General features: G+C 42.9%; 1 protein-coding gene across 3 annotated transcripts in view; it reads left to right on the top strand.

The window, feature by feature from the left end:
* Positions 1 to 11,771: 11,771 nt before the first annotated feature.
* garnl3 (GTPase activating Rap/RanGAP domain like 3) overlaps positions 11,772 to 19,059 on the top strand; it is a 323,893-nt gene continuing 316,605 nt past the window's right edge. For 2 of the 3 annotated variants that reach the window (XM_060913211.1, XM_060913213.1), the window contains exon 1: positions 11,775 to 12,148. In XM_060913211.1, coding sequence (XP_060769194.1) covers positions 12,048 to 12,148 — 101 coding nt within the window. In that variant the 5' untranslated portion in view covers positions 11,775 to 12,047. Of the gene's footprint in view, positions 12,149 to 19,059 lie in introns of all 3 variants that reach the window. The other variant, XM_060913215.1, reaches the window with a different exon arrangement.

Here is a 19,059-nt window from a genome sequence, read left to right as displayed (position 1 = left end):
GAATCACTGGAGTCAGGAATCCCCACTGGGGAATATAAGTTTATTAGAATCAGTGTATGTAAGCGTGCAACGAGAATTTATGCAACAAATAATAGAACATACCTAGACAAGCAGGGAGGAAATTACTGCACAAAGTAGTAGAAGAAAGACAGATCATGAATCCTCTCTATAAAGACACAAATGTATTTGTGGCAGTGGGGGCGTGGTCAAGCGTCAGTCTGTGAATGGAGGGCGGAGTCAGGGAAGGTAAGTGTCAGAATCACTGCACCTGATGTAAGTTAACCTGTGTTTGTGTGTCTTCCCCAGTGACCGCGCCCTATAAAAGGAGAGAGAGAGAGAGCAGAGGAAGGGGGCTCTCTCCCCAACCAGAACACGTGTGTGTGTGTGTGTGTGTGTGTGTGTGTGTGTGTGTGTGTGTATGTGTGTGGCTGGGAGAGTGTGAAAAGCTGAAAAGCTACAAATAAAAAGAGTTTTGAGAACTCAGTTCTGGCCTGCTGTGCTTCTGTGCTCCACCCACCCACTCTGATTTCTACAGTATTTTAAAACCGGAGCAGAGGAGATTAAGCAGCGGCATCAATATTAAAATGAAGGTGGCATACCTCAACCAGGAAGAGGGAGAGCCTACTAGGGCAGCTATAGAGGCCGTAAAACCAGACGCTGCAATTACAAAGCTACGAAAACAGTGCAAAAAGGTAAGCCCAATGGCTATGAAAGACAAACCCAGAACGCAGATTAAAGTACACCTACCGCATAAGGACAGAAGCCGCATCGACAGAAGGGGGGCACAAACACCGCCGTCAATCACAGTCATTCAACCAGCGCTTTTTTTTTATACCTGCCTGACTGACAGCTGCTCATTACTAAATTGCCAATCAAGCAGAGGAATGAAATCAGGAAGTCTTAGGGTGTTAAACGGCCACTCCACTACAAGAGGTTATAGTAAATACTCTCTCATGCAATATGAATATGATGTGACCTGCAAACAATTTCACACAATCTACAAAAGCTGAAAACTTGTCCCATCTCCCCTCTCTCCCCTGTGAGACTCAATACCACTCAATACAAAGCCAAGAAGTATTTGTCACACGTACACTCAAGCACAGACTTCAGCACACAGTGAAATTCAACCTCTGCATTTAACCCATCTGAAGCAGTGAACACACACAAACCCAGAGCAGTGGGCAGCTATGCTACAGCACCTGGGGAGCAGTTGGCGGTTAGGTGCCTTCCTCAAGGGCACTTCAGTCCAACCTTCGGCCATGGCTGCTCCATGTTAACCTAACCGCATGTCTTTGAACTGTGGGGGAACCCTGGAGCACCCAGAGGAAACCCACACAGACATGAGGAGAACATGCAAACTCCACACAGAAATGCCCCATTGGCCGCTGGGCTCAAACCCAGAACCTTCTTGCTGTGAGGCGATAGTGCTAACCACTACACCACCGTGCCGCCCTGCATCAAACACTTTATATTTATGGAATGCCAGTCCAACAGTTTACAGCTTATAGCTTATGTTCTGTCTATTTATTATTCTGTTCTCTGTATTTATTATCCTGCACTCGTCTCATACTGTTGTGTATTTGCACTTTATATAGTCTTGCGTACTGTTAAGTATTGCACCATGGTCCTGGAGGAACACTATTTCATTCTAATGGATAGAATTGCAGTTTAAATCATAAAGAATAAAAGTGTAAATAAAGCAATCTGATCTTCTGGACATTATCTTAAGCAACCAACTACTGGGTATGATATTTATTTCTCTCTTTATCACATAGCTATAACTGTCACGTTGACCTTTTTTTTTCCTTTCTGGTCTAATGAGTGTATCTTTAATGCTGTATATCAGTAACAGTAATTGTGCAATGCTGTTGTTTAACTTTCAAGCTTGCCTTTTGAATACATTTTCCACTACTGCTTCCAGAAAAAAGCATTCCCCATATTATTACTTCAAGACATGTCCATTTTTGTTTTTCAGAAGTAAGAGATCTGAGAGTTAGGCTAATGATACCATGATGCTGCCAGCACATGTGCTCTGTTAGTGAGGGACACCATGTGTGTGTTTGTATGCATCTGAAAATATGCATTCAAGAGGTACTTAAACATCTGGAATCTGAATGGACTGGAACCTAAAAGATCTGAGACAAGCACTCAGCATTTCAAGACTTTGCACTGTGATAGGAAAGTTATAGTAGAGACACAGTGTTTATTTCTGTACTTAAGGCATTCTTTGCATGGGAGGATATGCGCCAGTAAACACTGATCTTCTAGGGTTCAAATTGGTGACCATAGGACAACTATGTTCAGTTTACCTCTTCATTTAGTGCTCATGGTAACTCCCAGTCTGCAAACTGATGTTGGTACCCATTTGCACCATGGAAAATAAATTTCTTCCAGCACATAGAAATTTGTGAAAGAGGTTTGAGGTTAGATCAGGGAATGTGCCACCCATAGCTGTGTTCCTCAGAAGGTTTTGTGTTTTGAGTTTGTTGTGGCAGGGAAAGACACCTAGGTCTTTTTATTTTATTAGAACTTATTACAATTTTGTAACCTACCACTGTCCATTCATTCATTCAGTTATCTTCTTTATAGTGGTCAGGGATGTGGTGGATCCTCCGCTTACACACACATTCGCTCACACCTATGTGCAATTTCAAGTAGTTAATCTACAGCCTGACATGTTTTCGGGGAATGTTAGGTGGGGAACTGCAATCATGATTTCTAAGGCATTGTACCATTTGTACTCAAAGCATTGTGAAATACTGTACTCATTCGGAAGGTTTTGAGGATTTATATTCTTCTGAGGAGTTACATCCTTTCAAAAACACATTTCGCATTTTGTATTCATAAACAAATGAATTATAACAGTATGAGTGCAGATTTAAAAAAGCTAGCTAAAAGTGGTGTAATTATCCTTGACTCTATATCAAAACATTTCCATGTGATAACATCTAAATTGGAACATTAGATTTCTCTCAGTTGAATTCGCCTTGTTTACATTGTTATAAATCATTGCTATAGGAAAGGTGATTTAATGCAGTCCAAAGAGCGTCAATTCAACTGAATGTGCAAGTTATTTTTGTTTATGTAAAAATGACTGGCTTGGTAATGGATGGCTATCATTTCCCTACCATCATGCAACCATTTAGGAAGCAAGAGTAATAGCTTTCCTAATTATGAGTTAATGAGGCTTACTTTGAAATCACTTGATTGCAGATTAGCAGACCTTCGAGACAGATACACGTTACAGTCGTGATTGGTGGTCTTTTAGAACAGCTGAGAGTAACCAGAGGTCAGAAACCATATTGATTCTGATTATTCTTTAAGTAACACATCATGAGAACAGTGGTAAAAACACATACTGTACACTATTTTGGGTTGACATGTCTTGGAAACCTTTTCAGTCTGTTACAGTAGTAGCCTAAACTATATCACCAAAAGTATGTGGACGCTTGACCATCACAACCACATACTGTACGAGGCTTCCACAAACTGTTGTTTCAAAGTTGAAAACACACAATTGTCTAAATTTCTTTGCATGCTGTAGCATTAAGATTTCCCATCACTGGAACCAAGTGGTCTAGCCCAAAACCTATTCCAGTACATCACAATGCCACTGTGCACAAAGCAAGGTTCATGAAGACATTTTGTTCAAAATACATTTTAATGAGGAATACAAAAAGGGTCTCAATAAAGGGAGTGAACATGAGGTCACCTGTGGTAGTACCACTGATTTTACTGCATCAGGAAATCCCACATTATCTTGGTAGAACAGGGAGATGTGCAGGCAAAAGACCAAGTAGCTGCTATACAGATAACAACCTTTCAACATTCTCCAGAGGTCTCATCTCTTAGATTTTCTTTCATACTCGCTGATTTCATGGTCATGACCAAAAGCCCCAGCCAAATAGGAGAGAATCTTTTTTAACCACCTAATTCCAGGAGAGAACCAAACTCATGTGTTAGGAGAAAGTGCCTCCTGGGCATTAATGTTAGCATTTATGATGTTTGAATGTAACTGGGTTGTGCTTCTGTTTTATAGGGTCTAGATGCCTGCACAGACCCAGTAAACACTGAAATGGAAGATGGCGTATGTCAGTTTTAGGAGCTGAATCAGCAAAGATTCAGTATAGAATTCATATACTGAAAATAATTCATTTTTATTAGTGTGCAAAGGCAAAACAGAGCCTTTCAAACTAAACATGCTTGATGGCAAGGTGGGAATGATGAACAAACATAACTTACATATCTGTATGAATTTGATGACAGCAGTAATATTATCTCAGAGTACTCTAACAAGAGGCCGCGAGCTGGCCTTGTGGTTAGTGTGTCCACCTCTCGACCGGTATATCGCGAGTTCTACTCGCGGTTGGGTCATACCAAAGACCATCATAAAAATGGTAGCTACTGCCATCTGGCAAGGCACGCTGCAATACAGATGCAAGTAGGGAAGTCAAACTCTCGCAGTTACCAGAGGACTAGCCCCCCACTGTAACCCTAACTATATCATAGGCGAGAGGTCGAGGGCTACTGAAATAGAGATCAGCGCCGCACCCATGTGCCTCAAAGAGCTGGTTAGTACTGGGACAGGAGACTGCCTGGGAAGACCAGATCCTGGCGTGGAAGGGACTTTGACTTGACTCTACCCAGAACCCATGAGTGTTTCACCGGCTATCTCTTTGTGGAGTATCATTCTAATTTGGTAAAGGTAGGGAGGGAAACAAGTGAAGACAAAGCCTAAGAGTTGCCCTGTTACTATAGTTAGGTTCCTTAGCTAGGACCCAGAGAACCCAGAGAATAGAATAGAATAGAATAGAATAGAATAGAATAGAATAGAATAGATTCTTTATTGTCATTGCACATCAGGTATACAATGAAATTGCAGTGCTTCTCCGGCCGGTGCATAATAAATATAAAAAAAAAAAACCAGTAAAATATTAAAAGAAAACAGTAAAATAGGAATAAGAAAGGAGTAAAACAGAAATAAGAAAGGAATGCATATTTACATAATTTACACATTACACTAGCATACACTCTCTTATGAGTTCAGGGACCTGATGGCCCAGGGAAAGAAACTGTTTTTAAGTCTGTCCTGCTTTTGAGGCACCTGTATCTCCTGCCAGAGAGCATGAGGGTAAACAGGTGCTGTCCTGGGTGTGAGGGGTCAGCAGTGATTGCCCTCGCTCTCCTGAGACACCGTGTGATAGCAATGTCTTCTAGCGAGGGTAGGGGACTGCCAGTGATGTGTTGTGCAGTTTTAATGACCCTCTGCAGGTTCTTTCTTTCTGCCACAGAGCAGTTGGCGTATCAAGCTGTAATGCAGTACGTCAGGACACTCTTGATGGTGCTGCGGTAAAAGGCCACTAATAGTTTCTCCTCCAGATGATTCCTTCTGAGTATCCTTAGGAAGTGGAGTCGCTGTCGGGCCTTTTTTACCACCGCAGATGTGTTGGCAGTCCAGGAGAGGTCCTCGGCTATATGTGTCCCAAGGAACCTGAAGGAGGACACCCGCTGGACACAGTCCCCGTTGATGCTCAGTGGGGCTGGATCCCCCCTGTGTTTCCTGAAGTCAATCACCATCTCCTTAGTTTTGCTGGTATTGAGCAGCAGGTTGTGTGCAGAACATCAACCTGCCTAGCATGTTGACCTCATCCCTGTACACAGTCTCATCCCCTCTGCTGATAAGGCCGATGACCGTGGTGTCATCCACAAATTTAATGATGGTATTGGAGGGGTGGATGGGTGTGCAGTCAAGCGTATACAGGGAATACAGGAGAGGGCTCAGCACACAGCCCTGAGGAGAGCCTGTGCTGAGGGTCAGGGTGGAAGAACAGGTGATGCCTACCTTAACCGTTTGAAGGCAGTCAGTCAGGAAGTCTTTGATCCAGGCACAGGTGGAGGGGGAGAGAGCGATGTTAGTCAGCTTTTCCACCAAGATCTCAGGAATAATGGTGTTAAATGCCGAACTGAAGTCTATGAACAGCATCCTGATGTAGTTCTCTGGCTGCTCGAGGTGGCTGAGTGCTGTGTGCAGAGCTATAGCGATGCCGTCCTCCGTCAATCTGTTAGCTCTGTAGGCGAACTGATGTGGGTCCAGGCTTGCGGGGAGACAGTTCTTGATGTGGTGAAGGATGAGCCTGTCAAAGCATTTCATGACTACTGATGTTAAGGCAATAGGTCTGTAGTCATTAGGACACTTTGGGGCAGGAGTCTTTGGGACAGGGATGATGGGGATTGAGTAAATAAAAGGCTAGAGAAGTTAAGCTTCTCCTAGTTCCTGAAAGAAGGTAAGTACTCCTGAAATTATCTGAAAGAATGAACTGAAATGTCAAGGAGCCAACTGGCTCTATATACCATTGATGGATGAAAATGTATATGCTATACATACGTCTCATGTCAGCATTGGGGAACATAGCTTTAAGCAAAGAAACTCATCCATGGAAACCACTAGAAATCCATGCAGGTATCTACGACGATTACAAGGAGCACTGGGACCAAGGAGAATGGAGCCATATCAGGCAGCTTTGTCAAGACTTTAGTCCCAAAGTGTGTTTTCCTTCCTTCCTAATTTCTAAGTGGAGAAAAAGGTGTCATGGTTATGAAAGAAAAAGAAACATTCTGGTGAGTTCATGAACATGAACATGCATTTCTTAGCCATCCTGAACTGGATGCTTCTTGATCTGAGGCTGACCAGTAATAGTGTTGTCTGACTTGTTTAGCACTTGAGTCTAAATCAGCTAGTCTATCTTGTCTCTAGGGCATCAACATAATGCAATAATCTAAGAACAGATCAGTCACACCCAGATAAAGGCATGAAAGACAATCAATATGGCAATTGGTCCATCATAATGATATTAGACACAGTTTGCATAAGTCTGAATAAAGCATAGCATAGCATGTAAAAAAACAAGGATTAGGAATCTCTATGTTGAGGAAAACTTTACTGAAAGAACTCAGATACCATATACAGTGGTGCCTGAAAGTTTGTGAACCCTTTTGAATGTTCTATATTTCTAAATAAATGTGACCTAAAACATCATCAGATTTTCACACAAGTCCTATAAGTAGATAAAGAGAACCCAGTTAAAAAAATGAGACAAAAATATTATACTTGGTCATTTATTTATTGAGGAAAATGACCCAATATTACATACCTGTGAGTGGCAAAAGTATGTGAACCTTTGCTTTCAGTATCTGGTGTGACCCCCTTGTGCAGCAATAACTGCAACTAAATGTTTCCGGTAACTGTTGATCAATCCTGCACACCAGCTTGGAGGAATTTTAGCCCATTCCTCCATACAGAACAGCTTCAACTCTGGGATGTTGGTGGGTTTCCATACATGAAGTGCTCGCTTCAGGTCCTTCCACAACATTTCGATTGGATTAAGGTCAGGACTTTGACTTGGCCATTCCAAAACATTAACTTTATTCTTCTTTAACCATTCTTTGGTAGAACAACTTGTGTGCTTAGGGTCGTTGTCTTGCTGCATGACCCACCTTCTCTTGAAATTCAGTTCATGGACAGATGTCCTGACATTTTCCTTTAGAATTTGCTGGTATAATTCAGAATTCATTGTTCCATCAATGATGGCAAGCCGTCCTGGCCCAGATGCAGCAAAACAGGCCCAAACCATGATACTACCACCACCATGTTTCACAGATGGGATAAGGTTCTTATGCTGGAATGCAGTGTTTTCCTTTCTCCAAACATAATGCTTCTCATTTCAACCAAAAAGTTCTATTTTGGTCTCATCCATCCACAAAACATTTTCCAACAGCCTTCTGGCTTGCCCACGTGATCTTTAACAAACTGCAGACGAGCAGCAATGTTCTCTTTGGAGAGCAGTGGCTTTCTCCTTGCAACCCTGCCATGCACACCATTGTTGTTCAGTGTTCTCCTAATGGTGGACTCATGAACATTAACATTAGCCAATGTGAGAGAGGCGTTCAGTTGCTTAGAGGTTACCCTGGGGTCCTTTGTGGCCTCGCCGACTATTACACACCTTGCTCTTGGGGTGATCTTTGTTGGTCGACCACTCCTGGGGAGCGTAACAATGGTCTTGAATTTCCTCCATTTGTACACAATCTGTCTGACTGTGGATTGGTGGAGTCCAAACTCTTTAGAGATGGTTTTGTAACCTTTTCCTGACTGAGGAGCATCAACAATGCTGTTCCTGAGGTCCTCAGAAATCTTTGTTCATGCCATGATACACTTCCACAAGTTGTGAAGATCAGACTTTGATAGAACCCTGTTCTTTAAATAAAACAGGGTGCCCGCTCACACCTGATTGTCATCCCATTGATTGAAAACACCTGACTCTAATTTCACCTTCAAATTAACTGCTAATCCTAGAGGTTCACATACTTTTGCCACTCACAGGTATGTAATATTGGATCATTTTCCTCAATAAATAAATGAGCAAGTATAATATTTTTGTCTCATTTGTTTAACTGGGTTCTCTTTATCTACTTTTAGGACTTGTGTGAAAATCTGATGATGTTTTCGGTCATATTTATGCAGAAATATAGAAAATTCTAAAGGGTTCACAAACTTTCAAGCACCATTATAAGCCATCAGTAGCCAGCTGGTAGCTATTAACTTTTGAGTTAGGATATGTGTGCAAGGAATGAGGTCTGGAAGGATGCCTGAGTTACATTAAAGAAGCATAGGCTGGGCAAATAAATAAATAAATAAATAAATAAAAATGCAGCCTTGCTGGTTGCAGTGAATATTTTAGCTTCCGAAGCTGAGGGTTAGCAGGTGGATCCCATGTAGATTCTGAAGCAGTGAAGTGGCTGGACTTGATGTTGTTAACTGAACTTCTGATTTGCAGTCGACCACGAACCACGAGGCTCCAGAAAAAACAATCCTTTAATGCTTGCAACAGCAGTGCCAGGCTCACTGTAAATAAAGACTAGGTGCAAGACATAAATTTATGTTCTTGACCATCACGTTTTGCTCAAATAGGCCTATTCCACATGGATAGATCCTCTGGGTTCACACCTTTCTTAGGAAAATATCCTTTTCCACCTGCAATGGTGGGCTTGTTTCATGCTCCACCAAGCAAGAGGGTCAGTCAAGCTCCCAGGAAGTCCCAATAATTGAAAATTCCAGCACAGTGGTAAAAATATCTTGAGGTACTATTTTTTAAACTTGCCTTGGCATCTGCCTACATGCATCATGTCGAGTAAGGAGTCAGTTTATCAAACACAGCAGTAAATGCAGTCAAAGACATGAAAAACCTGACTCAGTGTGGTATGATAAAAAAAAGGTTTTAGGATAGTTACATGGTCAAATGAATACAATCAAATCAGTTTGTCATCAGATACTGGCTCTCAAAAGGTCTATGATGCTCCTGAACCATTACATTATCATCAAAACAGAGAAGAGTGCTTTTACACACTGTACAGATGACAATGGACAAAGCTGTAAAATGACCTCATTAAAATACATTAATTACAAGAAATTTAGTCAAATGAAGGACTGAGTGAACAAACCAGCAGTTATTTCCCCACCAATGTTGGTACAAACAGAAATTATTGGCATGAAGAGACAACAATGAGGCTGGTGTGTAAATGCTGCAAGTTAATTTAACCACAGCTGAGATAGAGGCTGATGTGGATGATGTTGGCAATCACAGTGAGAACTTATTTTCCATTGTAAACGAATAACTCTTTCAAATTTTGCAAGCTGCCACACATTTATGTCTTTGTGGGGACCAAGTGGCCCTATGATAATGGAAATACATGATAAATTTGACCTTGTGACAACACTGCACTGGTCACTAGGAGGAAAAGTTCTTTGAAAATGGTCTCATTTTATCTGACAGCCTAAAAGGGAAAGTAAAAACACACTATATGGCCAAAAGGTTGTGGACACGTGACCATAATGTGGGTCTGTTGCCACAATCATGGAAGCCCACAGTTGTCTTTGTATGCTGTAGCATTACAATTTTACTTCACTGGTACTAAGAGGACTAACCCAAACCTGTCCCAGTATGACAATGCGCCTGTGCACAAAGCAAGGTCCATGAAGACATAGTGTGCCAGGGTTGGACTGGAAGAACTCAAGTGGCCTGCGCAGAGCCCTGACCACAAACCCACTCAACACCTTTTGGGATTAATTGGCACTGGAATACTGACTGTGCACCAGACCTTCTCACCTTACCTGACATCAGTTCCTGACTTCACTAATGCTCTTGTTATACTTGCCAACTCTACTGTTTCACATGGTAGTCTACTGCTTTTAGTTCTAAAAACTACTGCATTACAAAATAATCAGCAAACACTGTTGGATTCACTCTTCTGATCTCACTTAAGCTATGTTCAGCACATGGGATACAAGTATATAGTTTCAAACAGTCATATTATGTGAACCCAAGAGCCAGTGGAATGGCACCATAATGATGTTGACTAAATTGTATCGGTCTATTGCGCCTTTCCATTGGTTCTCATTCTATCCAGTTGGCAATGAGATCACAACAGTTTGCACTAGTATTTGTAAAAAAACAAACCCACTCTAGTGATGCCGAACAATGAAAACTCAGAAGGGGGAAAAAAAAAAAAGATTTGCTATGACAAGTTCAAGGCAGGCGAAAGGCGGGGTACACCCTGGACAAGTCGCCAGGTCATCACAGGGCTGACACATAGACCATTCCCACCTACGGTCAATTTAGAGTCACCAGTTAACCTAACCTGCATGTCTTTGGACTGTGGGGGAAACCAGAGCACCCAGAGGAAACCCATGCGGACAACATGCAAACTCCACACAGAAAGGCCCTCGCCGGCCATGGGGCTCGAACCCGGACCTTCTTGCTGTGAAGCGACAGTGCTAACCACTACACCACTGTGCCGCCCTATGTCAGTCTCAGTTCCTGATAAATTTTCTTCAGAATGCAGGATAATGCCCCTGGGCCTCCCTAGAAGGGCACGACTGCGTCACACAATCCAAGCTACCGATTTTCATTCTCTGTGGGTTGGCAAGTATGTCTTGTGGCTGAGTGTACAGAAATCGCCATAACCAAGCTGAAAATCTAGTGGAAGAGTGGACGCTGTTCTAAAAGCATGTATGAGTGTTATGGTCAGGCGTGAACAAACTTTTGGCCATATAGTGTATTTCATTTGTGTTACTAATGTTAGGGTTTGGGCGGCATGGTGGTGTAGTGGTTAGCACTGTCGCCTCACAGCAAGAACTTGGGTTTGAGCCCAGCGGCTGACAAGGGCCTTTCTGTGTGGAGTTTGCATGCTCTCCCCGTGTCTGTGTGGGTTTCCTCCGGGTGCTCTGGTTTCCCCCACAGTCCAAAGACATGCAGGTTAGGCTAATTGGTGGCTCTAAATTGACCGTAGGTGCGAGTGTGAATGGTTGTCTGTGTCTACTGTATGTGTCAGCCCTGTGATGACCTGGCGACTTGTCCAGGGTATACCCCGCCTCTCGCCCGTAGTCAGCTGGGATAGGCTCCAGCTTGCCTGCGACCCTGTAGAACAGGATAAGTGGCTACAGATAATGGATGGATGTTAGGGCTTTGTCAAGGTGTGTGAGAGAGAGAGAGAGGGGGAGATTGGGTTTAACTGCGGGTAGGCTGTTCTGCAAAAATAATGCATTTTAAGTCTCTGGTGCATCATATTTGTTAGCAAACACTGAAGAAGACCACATGGTCTGCTATGTTTTATGAACAGCCCACTGGACTCCATTATGCTGCATGTACACATGGGCGTTAGACGTTAGGACCGCGCAGACTCGTAGTTAGTGTAACACAGCGCTTGGGATTAGAGAACAGCAGCTAGACTGGCCTTTCTCTGACTGAACTTGTTTAACACCCGCAGTTGAGGCACGAGCTCTGGTCTGGATGGAGTTTGGGAGGCGCTTCCAGTGCACCGTGCACGCGTAAACACGCCTTTTGTCTGCGTTTCTTCCGCACACTGGGAAAGACTTCGTGCTTGACTTTGCGCGCGCGCTCTCTCTCTCTATCTCTATCTCTCTCGGAACAGCGGAACCGCTGCAGTTTTCTCCCTCCTTCCGTCCACTGTGGATCAGTGGATATTAAAGCAGAATGAATTCGGACATTAACATGTACCTGGGACGGGAGAAAGCAGGGCTCATGCGGAAGAGAGCCCTCCTCTTGAGGAAAGGCTGCAGCTTCGAGATTACGAGGTGAGTCCAGAGCTAAAGGGGAATCTTATTTGTCGGGTTTGGCACGGACTTCCATACAGAGCAGGATTTCTCCTCCATGGAAGACAGCATCTGTCGAGGCGTTAAGGCTCAGAGCCCATTTTGGCCACCTTGTCTTCTTGACTTGTTATAGAAACGGGACAAATTGATGTGCAGGGAGCAAAAAGTTCACGCGCAGCTGTCAGACTCATTGTGCTATTCCACTATCTAAAGCGCTTGCCAGATCGACCAGAAGGAGCGCGCGCGCGCGCGTGCGCTAAAGCGCATTAATATTGATACTGGAGTTGCACTTTGCTGCATTTATGTCAATATAGCAATCTAGATGAATGCATTCTCGAGTCACGTGAAAGGTCATGTCGTGAAACACAAGTGGGTATCGTCGTGCCGCATAGGTACCGTGTGTGTGTGGTTGCATCAGGGTGTTGTTGTTGTGCATGTCAGTTTGATTGAGTATTTCCAGTATCCTGACAGCCCAACTGTAGTCCTGTATGGCTAGAGTCCAGCAAATATTCCCTGCTCCTGGCGAGTAACAGAGCTGAATCAGGTGTGTGTGTGTGTGTGTGTGAGAGAGAGAGAGAGAGAGAGCAGGTAGATTAACAAGCTGCAAGATTCCAAGCCATAAAGTAACAGTTAGACTCATCTGCAACAGATCAAGTGTGAGTTCCCAAATGCCATATAGATTACTCATGGAGGCCATCATGCTTCAAAGGGCAGCTGTGAGCAATTATATTCCTTTTGTCCTTTGCATTTACGTTTACTTGGCAGGCGGTTTTATTCAAGTTCACTGAGGCACACTTTTGTTAGGGGGAAAAACAACAACAACAACTACTACATAATAAGTGATTCACAATAGGCACATTGGAACTTATAAGGAGGAAATGCGGTGAGTAGGGTTGTTATGGCCTTAAGTTTAGTCATGGTGTGATTAAATGGTTACCTCACTGTTGACTAAAATCATACTCCAACAAGCTCGGTTTCTCACCGCTGCCACATGACTGCTCTGAAAAACCTTTGTCTGTGCAATCCACGACTGTTGTAAATATTGCATATCGTACATCTGCGTGTTTCGAATTGTATCATCAAATCACACATGGAAGAACAACGGCATTGCCGACCAGAACTAAACACAACAATTCTAGTTTGGTTACCTGTCCTTGCAGCCAAGCTCTTCCAGTTCATAATGACGACATGATAAATATTGACAACATGAGAGACAAGAACAGTTAGGGGATTTGATCTTTTTTCCTTTAAAAGAGTGATTAATACAGTGATAATGTGAAAGCATGATACTATATTATTAGATGAGGTTATCATATGGTGAAACCATGAACATGTTCAAAAGCTTCATTCATCAAAACATAACTTTTTTGGAATATGACATGGTCTACAGTAAAGATAATGTAGGGACAATGAACAACAACAACAACAACAACGGTAGAGCAGTACAATGGTTAGCCCTGTTGCCTCACAGGAAGAAGAAGAAGCCTTTATTTGTCACATGCACACTCAAGCACAGTGAAATTCATCCTCTGCATTTAACTCATCTGAAGCAGTGAACACACACACACACACACACACACACACACACACACACACACACACACACACACACACACACACAGAGCAGTGGGCAGCTATGCTGCAGCACCCAGGGAACAGTTGGGGGTTAGGTGCCTTGCTCAAGGGCACTTCAGCCCACCCTTCAGCCATGGCTGCCCCATGTTAACCTAACCGCATGTCTTTGGACTGTAGGGGAAACTGAAGCCCCCGGAGGAAACCCATGCAGACACGGGGAGAACATACAAACTCCACACAGAAATGCCCCATCAGCTGAACCCGGAACCTTCTTGTTGTGAGGTGACAGTGCTGACCACTGCACCACCATGCTGCCCAAGAAGATTCTGAGTTCGAACCTCACAGCCGACTGGGGCTTTTCACGTTGTTCCTGTGCCTGTGTAGGTTTCCTCTGGGTGCTCTGGTTTCCTTCTACAGTTCATAGACATGCAGACAACTGGCTACTCTAAATTGCCTATAAGCGTGAATGTTAGCATCAGTGGTTGTTTGTCTCTGTGTTCACCCTGTGATAAAGTGAAGGTACCCAGGGGGTACTCCATCTCTCACCTGAAGCCAGCTAGGATTGGCTCCAGCTTCCCCACAACCCTGGTAGAGAAGGAGATGATAAACCAAAGGATGATGCAAGCTCACTGAGCAGAAAGTAAACACCTAATGTAATAAAGTTGTGAAGATAAACAAGCATATTATGTTTACCGACATAAATAGGAGCGAATTCAGTGGCTAGGTGATACAGCCAGTATGCTCGGTGCCCTTGAAATTAGCATGCGAATGAATAAAATGAATAAAAATAAGCAATTAGCTATTCTGCCACCCCAGGCTGTCAAGGATATGAACGCATAGACAAATTTGCTGCTGTTGTCAGATGACTAAGATACAGATATGGAAATTTATAGAAAGTGTATGGAAACATACACTTATGGCACTGGCCACTTTAATAGGAACTTGTTCTTGAGTCTAAGATTCCTGTTCTTGGCTGGCAGGAGTGGAACCCAATGTGGTCTTCTGCTGTTGCATGCTGAGATGCTTTTCTGCTCACTACGGTTGGAAAGAGGTGCTGTGTGTTACTATATCCTTCCTGGCAGCTTGAACCAATCTGGCCATTTTCCTCCGACCTCTCTTATCAACAAGGTGTTTGTTTCCACCCACAGAACTGTCGCCCACTCACTCAGTGTTTTTTGTTTTCCGCACCATTCTGTATAAACTCTAGAGACTGTTGTGTGTGAAAACCCCAGGAGATCGGCAGTTTCTGAAATACTCAAACCAGTCCATCTGGTTCAAACCAACACCCATGCTACAGTGAAAGTCACACTTTGAGATCACAATTTTTCCCCATGATGATGTTTGAAGTGAACATGAACTGAAGATCTTGATTTAATGCATCATGCTGCTGTCAAGGTATCAGCTGATTAGATAACTGCATAAAACAGCAGGTGGATGGGTATTCCTAATAAAGTGGCTGGTGAGTATATATTTAAAACATATAGATAGTACTTTCTGTTTTGTGAACTTCTTGAACAGATAATAGACTCCAAATCTGGCTTGTATAAACTGGCTAGCACGATTAAGCCCACACCTTGTCTTTCAAAGATAGAAAGATATCAATATGGTCAAATAATTGATGCTGATTTCTTTCAAGCATAGACTGTAATTTAACGCAACCTATCAGTGAAAGCCGTGATTATACCATGTGCAATCTCCATGCATAACACTAGCAATGATTTGCGAAGGTGCACAATAAAAATACTGTGGTGAACGTGAACAACGAAGGCCCGCTGCCTCAGAATGCGTTTGGACTAGAAACCAAATGATTAAACAGTATTTGTTGAGTCTATCTACAGTGGTGCTTGAAAGTTCGCGAACCCTTTAGAATTTTCTATATTTCTGCATAAATTTGATCGAAAACATCATCAGATTTTCACACAAGTCCTAAAAGTAGATAAAGAGAACCCAGTTAAACAAATGAGACAAAAATATTGTACTTGGTCATTTAGTTATTGAGGAAAATGATCCAATATTACACATCTGTGAGTGGCAAAAGTATGTGAACCTCTAGGATTAGCAGTTAATTTGAAGGTGAAATTAGAGTCAGGTGTTTTCAATCAATGGGATGACAATCAGGTGTGACTGGGCACCCTGTTGTATTTAAAGAACAGGGATCTATCAAAGTCTGATCTTCACAACACACGTTTGTGGAAGTGTATCATGGCATGAACAAAGGAGATTTCTGAGGACCTCAGGAACAGTATTGTTGATGCTCCTCAGGCAGGAAAAGGTTACAAAACCATCTCTAAAGAATTTGGACTCCACCAATCCACAGTCAGACAGAGTGTGTACAAATGGAGGAAATTCAAGACCACTGTTACCCTCCTGGTGCGGCACAGAGGTGTAGTGGTTTGCACTGTCGCCTCACGGCAAGAAGTTCCTGAGTTCGAGCTCAGCAGCCGGCGAGGGCCTTTCTGTGTGGAGTTTGCATGTTCTCCCCTTGTCCACGTGGGTTTCCTCCGGGTGCTCCGGTTTCCCCCCACAGTCCAAGACATGCAGGTTAGGCTAATTGGAGGCTCTAAATTGACCGTAGGTGTAAACGTGAATGGTTGTTTATCTCTGTGTCAGCCCTGCGATAACCTGGCCACTTGTCCAGAGTGTACCCTGCCTCTCGCCCATAGTCAGCTGGGATAGGCTCCAGCTTGCCTGCGCCCCTGTAGAACAGGATAAGCGGTTACAGATAATGGATGGATGGATGGATGGATGGATGTTACTCTCCCCAGGAGTGGTCGACCAACAAAGATCACTCCAAGAGCAAGGTGTGTAATAGTCGGCGAGGTCACAAAAGACCCCAGGGTAACTTCTAAGCAACCGAAGGCCTCTCTCACATTGGCGAATGTTAATGTTCACAAGTCCACCATCAGGAGAACAGTGAACAACAATGGTGTGCATGGCAGAGTTGCAAGGAGAAAGCCACTGCTCTCCAAAAAGAACATTGCTGCTCGTCTGCAGTTTGCCAAAGATCACGTGGACAAGCCAGAAGACTATTGGAAAAAATGTTTTGTGGACGGATGAGACCAGAATAGAACTTATTGGTTTAAATGAGAAGCGGTATGTTTGGAGAAAGGAAAACACTGCATTCCAGCATAAGAATCTTATCCCATCTGTGAAACATGGTGGTGGTAGTATCATGGTTTGGGCCTGTTTTGCTGCATCTGGGCCAGGACGGCTTACCATCATTGATGGAACAATGAATTCTAAATCATACCAGCAAATTCTCAAGGATGATGTCAGGACATCTGTCCATGAACTGAAACATATGTTGTGAAGATCAGACTTTGATAGATCCCTGTTCTTTAAATACAACCCCGATTCCAAAAATGTTGGGACAAAGTACAAATTGTAAATAAAAACGGAATGCAATGATGTAGAAGTTTCAAAATTCCATATTTTATTCAGAATAGAACATAGATGACATATCAAAATGTTTAAACTGAGAAAATGTATCATTTAAAGAGAAAAATTAGGTGATTTTAAATTTCATGACAACAACACATCTCAAAAAAGTTGGGACAAGGCCATGTTTACCACTATGAGACATTCCCTTTTCTCTTTACAACGGTCTGTAAACATCTGGGGACTGAGGAGACAAGTTGCTCAAGTTTAGGGATAGGAATGTTAACCCATTCTTGTCTAATGTAGGCTTCTGGTTGCTCAACTGTTTTAGGTCTTTTTTGTCGTACCTTCCGTTTTATGATGCGCCAAATGTTTTCTATGGGTGAAAGATCTGGACTGCAGGCTGGCCAGTTCAGTACCCAGACCCTTCTTCTACGCAGTCATGATGCTGTAATTGATGCAGTATGTGGTTTGGCATTGTCATGTTGGAAAATGCAAGGTCTTCCCTGAAAGAGACGTCATCTGGATGGGAGCATATGTTGCTCTCGAACCTGGATATACCTTTCAGCATTGATGGTGTCTTTTCAGATGTGTAAGCTGCCCATGCCACACGCACTAATGCAACCCCATACCATCAGAGATGCAGGCTTCTGAACTGAGCGCTGATAACAACTTGGGTCGTCCTTCTCCTCTTTAGTCCGAATGACACGGCGTCCCTGATTTCCATGAAGAACTTCAAATTTTGATTTGTCTGACCACAGAACAGTTTTCCACTTTGCCACAGTCCATTTTAAATGAGCCTTGGCCCAGAGAAGACGTTTGCGCTTCTGGATCATGTTTAGATATGGCTTCTTCTTTGAACTATAGAGTTTTAGCTGGCAACGGCAGACGGCACGGTGAATTGTGTTCACAGATAATGTTCTCTGGAAATATTCCTGAGCCCATTTTGTGATTTCCAATACAGAAGCATGCCTGTATGTGATGCAGTGCCATCTAAGGGCCCGAAGATCACGGGCACCCAGTATGGTTTTCCGGCCTTGACCCTTACGCACAGAGATTCTTCCAGATTCTCTGAATCTTTTGCACTGTAGATGATGATATGTTCAAACTCTTTGCAATTTTACACTGTCGAACTGCTTTCTGATATTGCTCCACTATTTGTCGGCGCAGAATTAGGGGGATTGGTGATCCTCTTCCCATCTTTACTTCTGAGAGCCGCTGCCACTCCACGATGCTCTTTTTATACCCAGTCATGTTAATGACCTATTGCCAATTGATCTAATGAGTTGCAATTTGGTCCTCCAGCTGTTCCTTTTTTGTACCTTTAACTTTTCCAGCCTCTTATTGCCCCTGTCCCAACTTTTTTGAGATGTGTTGCTGTCATGAAATTTCAAATGAGCCAATATTTGGCATGAAATTTCAAAATGTCTCACTTTCGACATTTGATATGTTGTCTATGTTCTATTGTGAATACAATATCAGTTTTTGAGATTTGTAAATTATTGCATTCCGTTTTTATTTACAATTTTTACTTTGTCCCAACTTTTTTGGAATCGGGGTTGTAAAACAGGGTGCCCACTCACACCTGATTGTCATCCCATTGATTAAAAACACCTGACTCTAATTTCACCTTCAAATTAACTGCTAATCCTAGAGGTTCACATACTTTTGCCACGCACAGAGATGTAATATTAGATAATTTTCCTCAATAAATAAATGACCAAGTATAATATTTTTGTCTCATTTGTTTAACTGGGTTCTCTTTATTACCTCCGCCAAGAAGGTTATGTTTTCGGTAGCGTTGGTTTGTTTGTTTGTTGGTTTGTCTGTTAGCAACATTACGGAAAAGGTTATGAACGGATTGCTCTGAAATTTTTTCCAGAGGTGTGACTGGGCACAAGTAACAATCCATTAAATTTTGGCGGTGATCCGGATCACCG

Source organism: Neoarius graeffei, chromosome 28, assembly GCF_027579695.1.
Source record: "Neoarius graeffei isolate fNeoGra1 chromosome 28, fNeoGra1.pri, whole genome shotgun sequence".
NCBI classification, from domain to species: domain Eukaryota; kingdom Metazoa; phylum Chordata; class Actinopteri; order Siluriformes; family Ariidae; genus Neoarius; species Neoarius graeffei.
The sequence above is the reverse complement of the archived record's forward strand: the minus strand, read 5'-3'. Positions and strand labels throughout refer to the sequence as shown.